This window comes from Xiphias gladius, chromosome 11 (genome assembly GCF_016859285.1).
Source record: "Xiphias gladius isolate SHS-SW01 ecotype Sanya breed wild chromosome 11, ASM1685928v1, whole genome shotgun sequence".
NCBI classification, from domain to species: Eukaryota; Metazoa; Chordata; class Actinopteri; order Istiophoriformes; family Xiphiidae; genus Xiphias; species Xiphias gladius.
The window spans coordinates 18,121,594-18,140,927 of NC_053410.1; the positions used below are offsets into that span (position 1 = coordinate 18,121,594).

Consider the following 19,334-nt stretch of genomic DNA (forward strand, 5'->3'; position numbering starts at 1 on the left):
CTCTTTCTTTTTTTTTTTTTTTGAAGGAGCATGGTAGTGTGGCTGTGTTAGGGAGGGGCGACACAAAGACAGATATAGATCATCTCTGAAACAAAACTAACTGGCTTTTGAAAAAGCCCTCGAACGGACCCCACCTTGTAAGATCCTTCCTGGTGTCTAACCTTTGATGCAAGCTGAACATTACCGTGTATAACGCTTTGAGTAGTTCAACATTTTTAAACACGCTTTAAAAACAACTAGTCGTGTTTTAAAGGATATCAAAGAGACTGGATCTGCTATTGTCCTATGGGGGGAAATTCATAACCCTCCATTTTGCCGTATGATGATATATTGTGAGGATGTTGCTCTGTGGTAATACTTCCTGTCAGAAACCAGGACTGCTCTTCAGACAGCAGAGTTGTAACAGGTTTCTGTGAACAGCTTTTTTTTTTTTCCACAGGAAGGATGGTATTAAAATGACTGTGTAGTAATCATGAGCCAAACTTTTGAGCACCATGAGGCAGATGTACGGTGCACCTACTTGCAGATTTGCCTATTGATGCACACCAGATCTGAGATTAAGTCAAAACATAACGTACTGGCAATAGCCAACTTTTACTTTGCTTCGCGTCCGCATTCATTGCACCTTTACAGCATGTAAGACAGACACTGGACAGGAATGACAGAGTGACACCGTAGTTTATTCATTCATACAAATTCAAATTCAATGTGTGTTATTGGCAGCCAGCTACAGAGGAAAGCGGGCCCTAAAGGTACTGCATCATTGAACCATAAAATGTTCATGTCATTCAACCACATAGAAAAGACATACAAAGTAATTGCACAGGTTGTTGTACGTTTGACGTACAATCGGTTTCCCTTTTAACACTGAACTATGGGGGAAAGTTTGGAATATAAGGCAGGGGGATAAATAACTTCTGACATAGCCAGAATTGTTGATGGAATGTGGGTTTCAGTAAAGATTGCCGCAGGACTCTCTCCTCTAATCTTACTTTAAAATGTTCATATTATCAAACATAATTCCTACAGTTGCAACAAATGCAATCTACTACAGTACAAGAAAGAAATGGTTTTGGAATGCATAACTATGGTAATCATAAGGCATATTTGGCAGTTTTGTGTAGTGTCCACAGTAAGCTTCCTGTCAGACGGACGTTCCTTCCTTCAGCTCTACGTAATCTCCCTTGAAAATGGAAATAAGAAGATTAGTGTCAAAATACACAAGCATAAAAAAAAATTAAAAATACTTTGAGCTTAGAAATGTGTATGTGTTGACTCACCTTGCCTTCCAGGTGCTCCTGTAGTGTTCTCACTGTGTCTCTCTCTTTGGTCAGCTGCTCCTGAGTGGCTTTGAGAAGCTGCTGGAGCTTGGTGGCTGCCTGGCCCAGGTCTTTGGACAGCTTCTTCTCCTTCTCCAGGCGCTCCTGTGGCGACAGCAGTAGCAAACTTTACTTCAAGGCAAAAATGACAAATCAATATGGAGAACCAACGTGTTCGACATTAAATAAATGAGTAGCGAAATAAATACTATGATGAAACTATAAACTACATCCTGTAACCATTAAATTGTAAAATAATTCTGTAACCTTTTATAACTCAGCCTATTATTATGAAATTTTACTTTAAATAAATAAATAAAAAATAGGAGTTTGTTGCATGTCAGTTTTAGTTTTTTTCCAAAATTTTTTTATTTCACAGCACCATTTTTCCCAATGACCATTTTATTTTCATAATGGCACTTTTCGTCCAAAAGTCTTATCGGTCAAGACACCCATGGCAGAGCCAGTTATGTAACCAGCTGTCCACTCATTCAGACCGAAGCAACAGCCAACTGGCATCATGAAATACAGCTGTCACTGGGAAAAAACGTTGTGAGGTAAAAACAGTCTTTGAAAAGGGACATTTTGAGATAAAAATTAAATCAAATCAACATGCTATTGTAAAAATAAGCAAGACAATAATGATAATGATCTGAGATTAGATTAGATTATTGCCCTAATTGATGGTTATATATTTATTTTATAATGTCTTATCTATTTAATATAAAATTTAATATAAAATTTGTGTCTCCATAAACCAAGTGAGGATGTGTGCTTTAGAGACTTCAAATATGTACTTCTGAAGAAAAGAAAATATTTTGTTCAATGACAGTTGGAAATATAGAGCTTTCAAAGTGATCATTACAACTTCAAACATGATACTGAATCACAGGGAGAATGAACAATGAAGCTGAAGTTTGGATTCTCTGTGTTACTTGTTAACGCACCTTGAGCTGAGCAACATCCTCCGTGTCAGTTTGTGGTGACTCTGCAGAAACCTTCAGCAGATCCAGCTGAGCCTGAAGTTCCGTGATTGTTTTCTGGGCCTAGTTTGACAACACACAAACATGTTATTCACAGAGTTTTTTTAAATAATCTTCTTTTGTGACAAGACTAAAAACGGCTGTTACCTGCTCAAACTCTTCAGAGAGCTGCTGCCTCTGAGTTGCCTCTTCCTGCAGCTTTTCAGTTGTCTGACTCAACTTGTTCTCGAACTGATGGTAGACAAACACACAATAAAAACGCACACAGGAAGCAGTTAACACATACATACGTGTACGCAAACATTGTTGTTCCAAAGGCAGCAGAACTACTCACTCACTCACTCACTCACTCACTCACTCACTCACTCACTCACTCACTCACTCACTCACTCACTCACTCACTCACTCACTCACTCACTCACTCACTCTACTCGATCTGTGTGCCAAGTTAGTTTTTTTCTTCTCACTATTTCAGGTGAAGGCTCAAGTTAAGCCGGACTCAGACTACAGAAGTTTTAAAACAGATCTTCAAATCGGGTTGCATCATGCACATGAGGAGAAACTTTCCAGATGTTCTTCTCTCTAATCTCAAACATGCACAGACTCCAAGATTTGAAAATAGTGGCGCATCACACACTACAGGATGTTATTAAGATTCTCATGCCAGAGGGAGCAACCCGGGAAGGGGAAGCAGATTTAAACAAAATGGAGACTGTGGAGCAACGACTTGCTGTAACATTAGAAATACTTTGCAGTGAGGGAAAAAAATAAATAAATAGTAGCAGGAGGCTAAACAAGTCTTGACGAGAAAAAGGGTTAAGGAGACGCGCTCAACACGGGTTGTCTATTCTTCAGTGAGAACTGGAGGTGAGAATTCAGCGTTACTATTAATATGAGTCTGCAAGTAGTTTGGGACGTTTAAGACTGGATCTGTAAATATGGGCCGAACATCGCTACCGACCAAGGTCCCAGACCAGGTTTCACCTCTGATTGTCGGGAGGGGTGAAATCATTTTGGGATGCTAAATCATCCCAAAACTCCTGTAAATCGGAGCCCAGCTTTAAACACGAAATTTCTGCTGCTGGTTAGAATCCCACAAACAAATATTTGCAAAACAAAGGAAGAGAGGTGAGCATGCCAAAAAAGGTGAGAAAAAGCAGTGTTAGACTTGTATCCACTCAGTCAGTGCAAATAATGGTTAGCAATAATAGCCGCATTGTCGGAGTAGAACTGGACAGACTGGAAATACAGCATTTCTTTATTATCTGTTGCTCAGTATCCGTGTATCGTGGCCACATCCTTGATTTATGACATGGGTTTGACTATGTGCTTTCTGTATAAGCCAGATCACAAAGAACCTGTCTTAATAAAGACGGAGTGACGAGTCAGTAACAAATGTATCTTTTGGATTTTCAATTAAATTGAACCAAGCTGAGTTGAAAAATAATTAACAAGCAAACAGAAAATAAAGGAGATTTTTGGAGAAATTTCTTAGTCACGGTCCAGTACTCTCTGACAGGAAGTGAAGGGTGCCCTGTGACCTTTGCACCCTGACCTGACTGGGTTGAGCCTCAGCTGGGCCATTCTGTTCGCGCTGAGCCAGCATCGTGATCTCGCCCAGTTGCTCTCTGACCTGAAACAGGAAGCCGTCGCTAGTCACTGGTTGCATAACCTCCATCCATGAATCGCCTTTGTGTTAACATGTCACTGAGCTAACCTTACCTAGCTGGCTTTGTAGGTTTCGGAGGGATTTAAACACATTCTTTAACATGTGACATCTCAGAAAATAAAATGGTAAAATCAAAGTCACTGGTATATGAATAAGTAAATATTATTGTCTGGTGGATGGGAAAGCAGGACAAGTCAATAAATTCACCTTTGTAAGCTCCTCCTCGTGTGCCTGGGATTCCTTCTGGGCCAAATCCAGCTGACTCTGACACTCCGACAGCTGCAGCTTCAGCTGAAAACAGAGCACAGCAGTGGAATGAACAGATGTTTTAAAGGTAGCACAAGACGTTGAAACCTTTACACATGTAAAATGTGTTTCTAAGATCCATATAAAACTCAGAGTGTTATACTGTATCAAGTATGGATTGCCAATTCTTTATACTGACCAGTGCTTCTATAACATTTCATTAATTAAACACAAAATGTTGTCTGAATCTGGATATTTGTGCCACAAACTACCCAAATAACCAACAGTGTAACTCAAAGTACAACACACAAAATAAGAAACCATTACTCATTGTTTGTAATATTGAACTACTATTAGAAGAGTGCAGTCAATACAAATATAGAAGAGAGTTAATTTACCACCTTCAGAAAAATTTCTTTTTAGAATACAAGACTAAAATTTACAAAAAAATGCGAGTCCACCTCCGTATCAGGTGAACTTACACAAAGAAATACAAAATGCTGCTCATGTACCTGCTCCATCTCCTCTGAGATCCCCTGGTTGTCTGACTGCTTCTCCAGCTGGGCTTCAAGAAGCATCATCTGCTCCTTCAGCTGCAGAGAACGAAAAAAATTCTGGCCCATTAGCTCACCTCAAGGGGCTATTTAAATGTGTGTGTGTGTGTGTGTGTGTGTGTGTGTGTGTGTGTGTGTGTGTGTGTGTGTGTGTGTGTGTGTGTGTGTGTGTGTGTGTGTGTGTGTGTGTGTGTGTGTGTGTGTGTGTGAAAAATCCCCACCTGTTCTACACTCTGGTTTTCTGCCTCCAGCTTGCTGACTTTCTCCAAAGCCTGATAGTGTACGAGAGGGACTATTATTAGATTTTAAAAATAATGCAGGGGGAGCTACACATGGTGAAAAAAAAAAAAAAGTCAATGTCACAGTTGATATTATAACTTACCAACGTCAGCTGTTCCTCTGAGTCAGCCATCTTGGACTTCCATACCAGCTCTTCCTCTTCTACACTCTTCTGCAGATGTTTCAGCATTCCTTCCTAAAGTAGAAGGGAACCAGGAACAAATGAGCTGTTTAAATTTACCGCCTATTCACAAAACTTGCATACAATATGATAGGTATTAATATAATGATCTCAGCCACTTACCGTTTCAGCCAGGACTGTCCTGTACTGTTCACATTCAGCCTGCAGGGAGCCATGGCTCTCCTCAGCCTCCTTCAGTTTCTCCAGCAACTCCTGAAACAAACAAAACACATTCAGAAATTCTTCTGCCAGGTCAATTCAAACCAGTACACGGTAAGAGTGTAACAATATGGCTTACTGGCAACGCTGTGCTTGACTGAGACTCCTGGCTCTGCTGGCTAAGAGCCTCCTGAGCTTTCTGCATAAATACTTGTAACCAGTTGGCCTAAGTGAGGAGAAAAGCAGATATAAAAACCTGGTGAGCTTTCTTCTACAGAATAACAACCAAAATCATCACATTCAGCAACTCAACCCCTTTCTTACCTGCTCTGTCTCTAAGTGTATCTGTGGGAAGAGTGTCTGGAGAGTTTCTTTGGTTTCAGTTTGAAAAGCTGACAGTAGTGCCTCAGCGTTCTGCGAAAATAATGGACAACAGTGTCAATAAGGGGATTAAGAGCAAAGTAGTGTTCAACTGATTAGCTACAAGTGTGTAAGGAGAGTCTTACTGCATCAGTGGTCATCTTTTCTTTCACTTCTCTCAGCTGCTCTTGTAGTAATGTTACAAGGGCATCCTTCTCAGTCAGACTAGCCACAGGACCAAAAAAGACAAAACAAAGATCTAAATGACAGACCTCACAATATGTGAGACTGATCTCTTCATAAAACTTTCCAAACTCGTTTACCTGTTCTGTAGTTGCCCAAGCTCTGCGGAGCTATCTGACTGTTGAAACAGAGAGGACATGCAAATGAGTCAAGTACACAATTCTTTGTTCTGCAGGGCGACACATCGAGAGATACACTTACTGGTGTGCTCTTAAGTTGCACCATCTCTTCTTTGAGGTTTTCAAGTTCACCCTGAAGTGATGTGATAAGGCTGGCATCCTCTCTAAAAAGAGACAATTTATATTCAGATAGAAAAATATAAATGATGACAAAGATAAACAGAGGTGTGGCAAGTGGGTAAGATTTGAGCCCGATGGATAGTAACAAGCAACATACCTCTTATTTCTTTGCTCAAGCTCAACAATAGTGTTCTCCTGTTAGAACAGAACATTATTTGTGATTAGCTGTGAAATGATCCACATCTTGGTGTGATTAAAAAAAGTCTCCTTAAGCAATCGAGAAGTGATACTATTTGGTAACAGATTTAACCAAATATGTTTGCAACACTTACGGCAGCTTCCTGCTTTAGCTGCAGTTGCTTCAGTTCCTCGTTAAGCGCACTCAACTGGCTGTCTCTGTCCTGAAGGCTATAGAGGGGGCGTAGTATGTAAAAATCCATAAATGGATCAGCTCTGGATCTGACATTGACTCTGAAGAAAGGAGGATCAACACACTTACCTGAGCTTTACCTGTTCCAGTTCTGTAGCATTCACCTGCCGCATCAGAAATGACAAAAATCCTTAGGGGTGACTATGTGGGGTCAGCTGTCTGGCCATTTCAGAAAAGTCATATTGCCAAAGTATGCCCTACCTGATTGTTATCCTCCTCCTTTTTGTTCTGACTGGCCTCCAGCAGTGAGTTGATGGAGGCCACCTGCTGTACGAGCTGGCTTTTCTCTGCCTGTGTCTCCTCCAGTTGGGCAGTGAGGGTATCTACCTTAGCAGAGTGCTCCCTGATCTCAGCCTCTAATCTCCCTGTACGAACTTGAAACTCTGCAGAGACAAAGCACAGCAATCACAACTTATTCCATATTTTACAGTCTGTGTTCTAGCCAATTGTCACAGAGAAATTCCATAAATGTCTAAGATGTAGTTTCTATTTCCTATTTTCATTTTTACTATCAAGATGCCAAATTAAGTCCAATGCCCTAACATGTTGAAACCCTTAAGACCTTGTTCCCCCAATCTCTGACCTGAGAGTGTGCTGCTATCCTGCTGGGCCTTGTCCAAGGTGGCCTGCAGGCTGCTGTTTTTACTTTGTGTTGTTCTGAGCTCTTCGCACACCTCCTCCAACCTCCTCTGTAAGGCCTGCTCACTCTCCGCATGGCTGGCCTGAAAACAAAATTGATCAAAATGTGTCAAACAGCAGAGGGCAGCAAAGACTCGCTAAATTATCTTACATAAAGCATTAATTCACAAGGTAATATCGGTGCATGTGGTCCACATCCCATTTCTGTAAAGAATCCTTCAAATATCGTATTTCCACACATTTTAAAGAAAAAGCAGGTATAGTATATTCACCGATAATCCACCTATGGGACATCCAGAAAATCCTCTGGCTTGAGGTTGTGTAACATGAAAATAAAAATATAAATTTTCACAGCATGTCAAGCTATTTGTTTTGATTTTTTTAAGGAAGTGTTCTGAAGGAAGTGCTTTGCGTTTGAGGGGATTTTGAGATGATTATCATGCCTGTGCCTTTACAACAGATTCTGTCAAAGCAACTAATTGTCGATGACGACTGAACACTGGTCACAGTCCAGCAACACATAAAACTTTCACAAAGGCAGCAAACACTCATCTCAAGTCCAAGAAAACAGGGGGAAAAAAAACAAAAAAAACCGACAACTTTCATAGTTTGAGCATATCTACTGTATATTGACTGATGGCCTGAGCTACTGCATAACATGTTTAAAGACTTTAAACTGCTGGAGGGGATGTTGGTAAATGATTAAACTAAATGAGCCCTTGACTGTCAGGAAGTGCTGACTCACTTGCTTCACATAACCCATAACAGTACAGACCAACAGCATTCCATCAGTGAGAGACTGCGTAGGCTGATAGTACATATATGCGAGAACAGCAATTAAACAAATAATAGCAAATAACAAATAATGTAAGACAGGGATGTAGTACATGTCTGAAAGCCACATATTGTAAACAGCATCAGGCTGTTCCTGATCTTCAGCCAGTTACAGAAGGATGGAGAGGAGAGATGCTTAGACATGCACACATTCCAGCTGGTGCTGTGAAGCATTTTCCCTGTTGCCCCATTATTGTATGGCTGCATTCCAGCCCAGCCCTGGTCTCTGTGATTACAAGGCAATTAAACTTCCCATAACATTAGAGGGTTGGGGGATAGCTGGGAAAGGTTTAGGCTTGCATTTTGTAGAGCCTATAACTAAATGGCTGCTCAAATGAGAAACAGCATTAAAAAACAAAACAAAACAAAAAAAAGCTAGAATAAGTTTGTTTCCATGTGCAAACTTGATTTTGTCCAATGTAATTTTAATAGAGATGATGTGGTTTTCCCACAAGCAAGGCCAACCTGCAGCAGGGAGAGTTGCTTCTCAGCAGCGGAGACCTTGGCCTCCAGCCCTTTTCTGATGTGCTCATCAGCAAGCAGACTTTCTGTCTTCTCTCCAAGTTCCTTGGTTAACTTTGCACATTCCTGTCGCAGCTTGGCCAGGTCCGCATTTTGTCTAAGGACAAAATGACAGAGAGCGAGAGACACAGGGAGAAAGAGTCAGGACACACGCCTCACAAACAGAGGCCAACCTTCAAGTCTGGTACTCCAAACATCTCTCTGAATTTGTACACACTGCACTCAATTTTCATTTTAAGTGATAATAATCTCAATATAAAGAGCTAAATGCATATCATAATGCATCACTGCTTGTCAGGGAAAGACTCACTTGCTCTCGGCCTGACTGGTAGCTTGGTTGAGGGCATCACGGAGAATGGAGTTCTCCTGCTGTAAACGGGCAAGTTGGGCATTTGGGCCTTTTTCCAGCTGGTCCTGCAGGCTGACAATCTGAAAGAGTAATTTTTAAGTTTTTGGGGTTTTTTTTGTTTTTTTTAATCACCTAAACATACCAGACTTTTGCACCTTGGGCAGCTGCTTGGCATTAAATCTAGCTTAAGAACAACGAATTACGATAGAAGAAAAATGGCATCTTTACTTATAATTATAAGCCAGATCACCAAGAGTGCAACACAAGAAAAAAATGAAAAGTAAAGGCCCTGTTCATACCTGTCATTAACACGCGTCTTGGGTGATCCGTTCACAACTGGACAGCTCTAAGTACAGGTGTGAATGCACCCAATATGCATTGAGATCCGATTGCTCGGACAACATTCGGAGGTGGTCTGGGCCGCATACAGCCAGGTTGTTTTAGCACTGTCCATGTTGTTTGAAAATCACGAAAAGTCCATAGAGATATGTTACGAGTGCATCAAACATCTTGGGTGATTTGGTTTGCTTGGAACACACCGAGGAATAGACCCAGTCTGTATTGTTTTGATCTCTTCCTATTCTTCTTTTAATTTCCATCAGACTAGGTATGGAAAGTGCATTGCTGCCTCCTTCTGGTTAAAAACAAAAATGCATTTGGTCTTTGCAAATGGAAACGATGTATCATGTTTATTTGCATGTAGAGCAGGGAGGTGAGATCAGATCACTAATGGCATTCTAATGCCAGTTGTGATCTGACATACTTAGAGCCGTCCACTTGGGATCACATCACCCAAGATGCGTGTTAATGTCGGGTATGAACAGGGTCAAAGTTTATTAATCTTAATTGTACATTAAAAAATGTAATACTTGTGTATGAGAACTAACCTTTGCATTGAGCCTCTGGGTCTGGGCTACATGGTCCTGGTAACTGGCCTGCATGCGAGCTTGCAGAGCAATCATTTCTTGTTCCCTCTTACTCAGCTGGGAACTCAGCCTGGTCTCCACATTGGCCACCTTAGACTTCTCAGCAGACAGCTCCTGATAAACAGACAGCACAGTCAGTGAGCAGATTCTGATTCATTGTGATGTGTCTGTGGCCAAAGAGCCATTACAGAGGGAAATGTCTCCACAACTATTGTCATGAATTTTTAGTGAAGTCATTTAACGTGCCCCAGAGGACGAATTTAAATTTTTGTGAGGGTTCCGTGGCTTCCCCTCTAACACCACTATGAGGACACATTTTTCAGGGTTTTCACACAACAGTTCGGGACCAAATGATAATATATAACCACAATTGGCAATGATCGAGGTCCAAGCAGATTGGTAGCATTAGGATATCTGTTTCTTACTTAATTGTTGAAATAAAATGAAATGTGGTTCTCATGAATGCATGCCTCCACCAGGATTTGAAGACTCAACCTTTGGATTGAGAGACAAACAGCTTACCGCTGACCTATTATTGTGTAACTTTTCATTTTATAGCCTTGGCACTTGGGATAAATACTCTTTGTGCAATTTGGTGCAAATTAGAGATTGGAGATTTGGCACTGGAAAATGGGTGGTTTAGATTTGGAAGTCCCTGGTCATTCCAGTTGTTGGAGTCAAATGGGATAAGGAGCAATATTGTGGGTCATTGCTGATATTTGAAAATATCATACGCTTTACTAAAATAACAGAAGCTGGCTGTGATAATCTCACTGATGGAGCAGTGTGGATTACCTTTCAGCAGTCATTCAGAGGGCCAAGCCCATATCAGGATTCAAACTGGGGACCTCCGCCACGTATCCTTGAGCTGTATTCAAACTGCTGAATTGTAAAGGCTCCAAGCAATGTTAAACATATCTTAAGGATATTAAGCGATTCGCTTTAAGACGATGTTCCTGACATTTTGCAGTGTTGCTCGTACTATCTTTATGGTGACACATGCAAAGTTATGTCATGACAGATTATTTCTTTTCAGAAAAGCATCTTATATTCTCGGTTCAAACAATGCTGTTATGATGCATTTGTTTATTTCTTTAAAATGGTTTGACATGTCCAATTTTGTTGCAAAGCTTTTGGCAAGGATGGTCTTTAGATGATTCACAATGACTTTCAGAAGAATCTGACAGTCTCGGACAAGTTGAATAAACTAGGTATTTCAGACAGTGTGAAAAGGCAGGAAGGTTAATTTGCATAAAAGGAAAATTTATGATGCAACCGGATAAAAGGATATAAATATTTAAGGAAGCAGGAAAAAAAGGAATTTTGAATTTAGGTCATGTAATTGCAGAGATACAGTCTTTGTTGTAGCACCACCTTGAGGATTTTTGCCCTATATTTTAGTACATCCCTTCTTCATGAAATCGTAAACCTAATTACCAATTTTCATGTTGTCTTTACATTCAAAGTGGAAATTACTAATCAAAGCAATATTTTGAGAAAAGTTGGAAAATGTTCCTATGAGTAACTTTACCAAATCTGAACCCTCTGATAATTTGTCAATGAAACAACACGAGCAATTTTCAGTTATAGCCTCTTCTAGTGGTCTATTTGTATGAAACTTGGGGATTGTCCACAGAATGCTGTAAAGACCTAACATATTAAGTTTTGTGAAAATCAAATAATACATTGGCGAGATATAAGACATCACTTTTACTTAGACATTGTGACGAGGATTCATTGACTAGTATAATTTTGAGAAAAATGGAGAAAAGGTTGCAAAATCATACATTTTTAGAACAGAAGTACAGTGGAGAAAAAGATGCAGATGACTTCAGAGATTGATATGAAGAAAGAATTTTGACTTTAGGTCACACTGTTCTTAAAATATGAGCCAAAAACGCAGACTTGATTATTACAGCGCCACTTATGGGTACGGTACACATTTTGGAGCCTGAGTAGTGGGGGCAACTTGGGACCATTTCATCAAGTTTCATTTACACTTTTAGTGGTGAAAAAAAAATTATAATAAGAAAACCTAATTATAAAAATGTGTTTTGCTGCTTGGAGTCCTAATTATGAGAATGGGCTTCTGTAAAACTTGTTTCAAGAATATGACAACCTCCTGACCTTTCCTTGAGCACTGACCTTAGTGTTTACTCTGTATACACAATATCTTAAAATATACAGGACAGGCTGCCATGACATTTGCTGTCACCCATAGGCTAACATAGATATTACATGAGATATGTAACATTATTTAATGTATGGGATACCATGAAATTGAGTGAGCCTATGCTTCTTAATGGATGTGATCTATGCATTATGATCACCTTGTTTCTTTTAGTGCCCCCATCAGGACAAAAGATAAGAAGACTGCAGTCCCAATATCACTACACATGCTTAACAAAGATTTAACCCTTTTAATTTAGGCAACAACATGGCTTTTTCCTCTGCTGCCACCTTCAGGCCAAACTACGTTTTCTGCTCTCACTAGTAGCAAGGTAAGTAAATATCTAAGAAGAGCAAAGATTTTCATTCATTCAACAATTTTGTTTTCTGAGTCAATGAGTATTGGAGTCTCACAGGGCTGCCAACATCGCCATAGACCAGATGATGTGTTGTGGCAAGAATTTGGCACCATCAAAGTCTAACCTTGGTGAGTTCTCTCAGACGGTTCTTTGCTGCAGAAGCGTCCTCTTGTTCTGCCGCCAGCTGTTTCTCCTTCTCCTCCAGTTGTTTCTTCAGCACGGCCACTGGGTCTCCTTTCTGAGTGGCCTGACAACATAAACGTACACAGAAAGACAGTAAAAACAGAGTGAATCTCCTTTCAAGTCTCAAATGCAGTCAGTGAACTATAAGTGCCTGTGCACTCCAGCTGGTCTAGCAGGTGTCTTTTTCCTAATCATTGAGAGCAGTTTTTCATACCATGTGCCAGGTGTCCTGAATGATGCCAACTTTCTCCGACAGGATCTCAATGAGCCTATGAGCTTCTCCCTCACTAAACACCATGCTACTGATAGTGGACACCAGAGCTTTGTAGGGCAGGTACAGGGGAGCATCAGCAGAATCCACGGCTGCCACTAAAGAAACAAACACAAAACATTTCAATGAAGTGCACAGATATGGAATTCAGAGTTTATATCATGTTTAAAACGAAAAAGCCAGACAGTTTTAAAGCTCATTAGGCTGTGACAGTGAAGTCTGAATTACGACACGGCCTCAGGAAAAGGACAAGGTTGCGACTTGTCCTTTGGGTCTGGGGCCCTGGGCGGCTTCGGATGGCAAAATGATGGGGCACTGTGGCACCAGGCGGAGACAAGCCTCAGGCAAGGGAGAACTCCACCCCCCATCCCTACCCATTGTCAGGGCACTGAGAGCCTTTGTAAGCTAACAAAACAGGGCAGCGGTGTTTGGACAAGCCTGCTTGCTCTATGCCCTCCAGAACTGAGTGCCAGACATTACCCACCACTGCCATTGGCACAACTTTTCATGGATACACAGTTAGAGGCTCATCAGTACTGACAGGGTATTACTGCCTTAGATTGTGAGTGTATGAGTGGGACCCAACTGTACAGACATGCCCCCATTCCACCTCCAAACATTCAAGTCGGACTGTCACCAATGTTATGGCTAATGTAGTTCCTGGCTAGACAACAACTTCCATCAATTCAAGGGAGAAGGCTAACTTTAACAATGACAGTCCTAGTGTAACAACATATTGATAGACTACGGTGGCTTTGATCCTTGCTATGCAGAGACGGGGTTGCCAGTAAGTCTAGTTTGCAGTCCTGTGCATCAAACAAACAATGAGGGGTTCAACAGGGGAAGATTTCTGGCAGCAGGGTTAGCAAAGAACAAACAACAGGCATCTTTGATATATATATATTTTTTAATTGAGTTAAATTATTGGTTTAAAAAGCCTCATAAACCTGAGTAAGAATACTGACAGATGAGGTACTGACAGAGGGAAAGTTCCCGAGCACCTAAAGATAGTGTAGAGCTGTGCTGTGATTTTGGCATAATGGCACCCATTGAAATGGCGGTTTATGTGATACCCTTAAGGGTCTTGGTTAAGCACACAACAGATGGGATTCTTATGACTGTTGAGCTACAGTATGTGTATTACTCTCTTCCCATGCTGAGGTTATCTGTAGATTTCAACATATTGGCAGCTGTGTTATCTTGCCTGCCCACTTCAAAACAAGAAATGATAAAATAAAATAAAATGAGATAACATTTAAAAAAAAATAACGTAGAGTTAAAACTGCAAAATGGTAAGTAGATATCTCTTAAACACATCTGCTTACCAGACTCAGTCTTTTTCTTTGAGGACTTCTTCTTAGTCTCCTGTGCTTTAGGTGCAACAGCAGGAGTCTGCTGCGATCCCACTGGAGGCACAGCCATCACTGGGACGTCTTTAGTGACAGCCTCCAGCACCGGGCCAGTCTTGGATGGAGCTGGTGAAGACTTGGCTGTGGCTACGGAGGACTTTGTTGGGACTGCTGCAGCCTTTGCTGGTGCTGGGGCAGATTTGGCTTGGGCAGAGGCAGACTTAGCTGATGCAAGAGCAGCGGAAGGGGCAGATTTGGCTGATGCAGGGGCAGCTTTAGCTGATGTAGGGGCAGGGGCAGCCTTAGCCGATGTAGGGGCAGGGGCAGCCTTAGCCGATGCAGGGGCAGGGGCAGCCTTAGCCGATGCAGGGGCAGGGGCAGCCTTAGCCGATGCAGGGGCAGGGGCAGCCTTAGCCGATGCCGGGGCAGGGGCAGCCTTAGCCGATGCCGGGGCAGCCTTAGCCGATGCCGGGGCAGCCTTAGCCAATGCCGGGGCAGGTGTAGAGGGTGGGGTGGTTGCTTTAGCTGGGGCAGACACAGGGGCCTGGGTTGATGCAGGGACTGCGGAGGACTTGACTGGTGCAGGGACAGACACAAGTACAGCTGGTTGGGTTGAGGCTGGTTCGACCTTAGCCACCTTCTTCTTCTTCTTCTCTTTAGGTGAGGGTGCAGGTGAGGGCTCAGCAGCAGGGCTTGGTTCAGCAGCTGTCTTGGGCTGGGTATCTGCTGGCGTTGGGGCTGCAGTTGGCTTAGCCTCAAAAGCTGGGATATCAGGGACAGGAGCAGGAGCAGCAGCTACAACTGGGGCAGCCGCAGGCTCAATGACTGCCTCAGCATCAGCAGCCTCTTCAATTTTTTCTTGCTCTGGGATCTTTCCATTGGGCTTTTCTTCTTTCTTCTTTCCACGGCTCTTCTTCTCAGATACTTTGTCCTTCTTCTTTTTCTCAGAGCGAACAGACTGTATCTTACCTAACTCTCTGCGTTGTTTAGCCAGAGCCTCCTCATAAGAGGTCTCTTTCATGGAGAAGGTGGAGACAAGAGCAATCCCGACAGCCGAGATCACCATGAATCCACCAAACACCATTATCCCAAGGGTCTGGGGGTCATAGATATCCATTGTTCAATTTCAGTAAACCTGAAAAGAGAGTTGAAGACTTGTCAACACAACACAAACTAAAAAGATTATTTTTCTAAAAGTAACAGCTTACTGTGGACAACCAAGACCCGGAATTTCTATGAGGGGAGAAAGAAGTTCATGTAGTAATTCATAGGTGAGCCAAAACTGTTATACCAACAATATTCTTCTGTGCCTGGGCAAAATGAAACTGACAGTGACTGTATTAAGAGCAGCTGATGAGACAGAATTCTGATGATAACCACAGCCTTTACCTTCAACAGCCTCAGGGTGTCTCTGTTATCCCCATAGACTTTTGCCTTGAGGCTGGCTACATAATGCAGAACAGCACATCTCATCATGAAACTGTGTGGCAAATAGCAGCTGGTCAAACCCCCTTGTCGTATGGACTTCTATCAAAAGGTAAAACGTGTTCATATAGCTCAAAATCACCCTCAAAGTTAAATCTAATACACTGCTTAATTTGAAAGTCCAGCACTAAGCTTTCTGATTTAGTTCAAGCACGGAAACAAACTGAGCCAAAGTAAACACAAATAAATGCCAGCATCAGGATAAGAACCCCCTTCCCCAAAAACAAACAATGAAGAAAATTCTCTAGGAAACATTCCTTAAAAAAAAACATGGTTTACATCTTGAAACATCTAATTCACAATATTATTTTTTTCAAGTGTCTTGTTTAGCAGATCAGATTTGATTTCTTTGCACATTAAAATGATAGTTTTGTATTTTTACACTGCTTTTGTAAAAAGGCACAAGATTAAGCAAAAACACAGTGGTCCTAAATCTAATTATACACATCTGCATTAAGCCCCATCATTTTGGCTATACAAACAGAAATGCACCGAAGTTTTTTCAGAAAACAAATCAAACACTTATTACTACTAGTCATGATTAGTAATATTGATTATATTTTATTGACATCATCATAACTGCTGTTTCTGCCAATGTTGCTGCCATAATTCATATTCAACCATCAACAAAGAGTTATGGAAACGTTAGTAGATCCTGTGTAGGTAAAGTGCCAGAGCAACTATTACAAAAAAATGACTCGTCACTTTTTCACATTTGATTCAGATGCTAAAATTATCAGAGCTATGATAATAGCTCTGAAAGAGGGTGTGAAAGAGGGTTAAGATACATCAGCTACGTACACTATTAAACCTAAGTATGAATTTAAGGAAGGAAAAGAAACCCAAACCATAGAGGCAAAAAGTGTTAAACAAAAGTGAATAAGTATACAAAGTTATCAGCAACTGCTAAAATTTCCAGCAGTTAGCTGGTGGTTATTGTTAATTTCCTGCTGTGCAAAAAAAACATACCCTAAAGAGTCTTTCAACGATCCCTTTAATGCTCTTAAAGGCTCCTGTCACAAAGGACAATGTTTAGCCTGCAGGGGCGGAAAGTTGGCTGTGAGAAGCTGGCAGTGTAGGGATACGAAAACCCTTTTGTTGATTTTGTTTTTCCACCACTATCAGTTATATCCTTGTTTATTTTATGGACGAGGATGTTATCCTATCAATAAATATACAAATGCAAAAGAAAGACAATGTGGAGCTTTATTGCTTTACAACAGACCAACATTGTGACGTGGTAGAGGAAAGTGGCTGAGCTGCTTCAGTATAACTGAAGCAGGAGTCCAGAGTCCCTGTTCATTGCAGGGTCTAAAAGCTTGAAGCAGAGGGGAAGAGTTTGTACTGCCTCCTAATCTGTGATGTCACACGTCAGTGGAACTCCACTCAGACTGAACTGAAAAAAGATGACCTCAAGAAAACTGACTCAGTGTGACTCTAAAGATGAGTGTATCAAGATCCACAAGAGACAGGACTAAAAGAGGAAACTACAAACTATAGATCCCTAAGGTTTAAAATATCTGGGCAGTGGAACACCTACGGGGGGTGCCTCGGTACATAGAATAGTCTTCAGCCAAAACTTTGCCCTAACTTTGCTAAGCCATGGAGGTAAAATGTGTAAATGCATCTATTTTCTTTCCTTTACAGAGGGAACTAGTCTTTCATGACGGTTGGTGTTAGACATACTGTACGGACAACAAATGTTCGTACACCCACTTTTTATTCCATACTTTAATACGAGAGCATTGACTTCCAAGAACTTCCAAGATAGTTCAATTAACATCAAGCTAACAGTAAATTTATTATACTGAGAACACAATTGAAACAGGCCTTGAAGATTTATGAGGCATCAAGGACACCTAGCATCGTTACCCTTTCAAACATGCATTAAAACAACCAGAGAGTGTGTAATACTGTAATTTTCTTATCTGATATGCTTTTAATCATTACTTGCAAGCTAGGTTTATAGCTAACACTATGAATCAATGAACTTGGCTAACGTCCTGCACATTGTGGTATCAAGTGTCGGTTTACGTAACAAAACTGTGCTCCAAAAGCTACAACAAAACTGGAAACTAAATAGCTGGTGAGGAAAAAAGTCTAAAATAATTTTAGATAACTTTAATCTGCTGTCTTTCTGTACTAGTAGTTAGCAGAAGTTAGCTTTCCAAGCTAGCTAACGCTGGCTCAATGAATAAAAAAATCTAAGATTCCCACACTTACCTCGCTGGGGATGTAGCTACGTCAGTTGGCCTGAAAGGGAATAGAGAAAGGGCTGAAAGCTTTGAGTTGTAGATGAAGTGACTTAAGTGCAAAGCTACCTATTTATCCAGCTACGTAGCTAAGTTGCTTTTTTTTTTCCCCCCCCTCACTCCACTGGAGAATCCGTGGACTGCTGTGAAGTCGTGGCACTTCGAGCTGGCTAGACGTACTGGCCCCGTGCCCCAGATAGCTACCATGAATCCACAAGGCTTCTGATTGGCTGGAATGCACTCAGGCCGGAAATGAGCACGCTGGGAGCTGTAGTATCCTACATACATGAAAGGCTCATTGAGTCGGTCAGTTTTCAGTCAAACAAAAGTGGTTTGTTTGAAATGGAGAGTAACTAAGTACACTTACTTAAGTAAAGCGCTTAAGTTACCATTTGTGAATTAGGCTACCGACCTTTTTCTTTAGTGTTTTAGCAACTTTGAGAAATATTATACTTCATACATTTCCAAGAGAACGCTGCATTTTTTAAAACTCTATTACATTTGTATACAGTTAGTAACAGTAGTAGTTTTTTCTGCAGAAACCATGTGGTTTCCCCACTGGTTTTCTCTTTATTAGCCTTAAGGTTGTTAAAATCATAGTATTCCAGACTGTCTGTCTGTATCATAGATGCTTATTGATGTATCAGAAGAGCTGGAACAGAACTGCCTTAAGGCTAATAAAGAGCAAACCAATGGGGAAACCATTTGGTTTTTGCAAACAAAACTGTATACACACTGAGAGAGATAAGCATATCCCAGGATTTTTTTTTATGGGTTGCACCATTCCATCAAATGGAAATATTCAAGATATCTTGTGCATCACTTTATACAAATTTCCCCAAAATTTCATCTGGTATCTTTGGAATGTTTGGTGTCTTCACAGAATTTCAAATAGAGTTCTGTGGGGTTTTGAACAGTACATGTTCAATACAGGGGCATTCTTTACAATGAGTATCTCTGATGCATAAATACACTGATACCATAATATTCCCTATTGTTACCCAAGTAATTTTTTGCGAAAGCAGGCCTTCTACTTTTATTCAAAATTTTCTGATATTGTGTCGCTGCTTTATATTATATGTTTTTGTTTTTTTCCACTACAGGACAGCGCAGAGCATCAGGATCATTTCACATTCAAATGTAAGCTTTTCAAGGAGGGCCAGAGGCATCCCAGAAATGATCGTCATCAGCCACTCCTTAAAGGTCACCTACAAATTGCAGGATAACATTGTTAGCATTAGTGACGTTCAAGACTTAGGCTTGTTTACCACACCATTATTTTAACACCTATAAAACAATCACAGGTATATTTTGATGACGTTGTACTAATGTAA

General features: G+C 41.0%; 1 protein-coding gene across 2 annotated transcripts; it reads right to left on the bottom strand.

The window, feature by feature from the left end:
- Positions 1-655: 655 nt before the first annotated feature.
- Positions 656-18,210, bottom strand: rrbp1a (ribosome binding protein 1a). 2 transcript variants are annotated; one of them, XM_040139356.1, is made up of 27 exons: positions 17,972-18,210; positions 14,240-15,398; positions 12,858-13,012; positions 12,585-12,707; positions 9,894-10,046; positions 8,968-9,086; positions 8,601-8,754; positions 7,246-7,384; positions 6,864-7,045; positions 6,732-6,766; positions 6,565-6,640; positions 6,390-6,427; positions 6,195-6,276; positions 6,074-6,111; positions 5,897-5,975; positions 5,715-5,804; positions 5,530-5,616; positions 5,355-5,444; positions 5,154-5,246; positions 4,993-5,043; positions 4,730-4,810; positions 4,179-4,262; positions 3,858-3,935; positions 2,450-2,533; positions 2,267-2,365; positions 1,281-1,424; positions 656-1,183 (listed from the first exon to the last, which is right to left on the bottom strand). In XM_040139356.1, exons 2-27 carry the CDS (start codon positions 15,378-15,380, stop codon positions 1,145-1,147), a joined length of 3,534 nt encoding a protein of 1,177 aa, XP_039995290.1. In that variant the 5' UTR covers positions 15,381-15,398; positions 17,972-18,210; the 3' UTR covers positions 656-1,144. The 2 variants fall into 2 exon arrangements, with proteins under 2 accessions (XP_039995290.1, XP_039995291.1); XM_040139357.1 differs by lacking the exon at positions 3,858-3,935.
- Between the last annotated feature and the right edge of the window lie 1,124 nt (positions 18,211-19,334).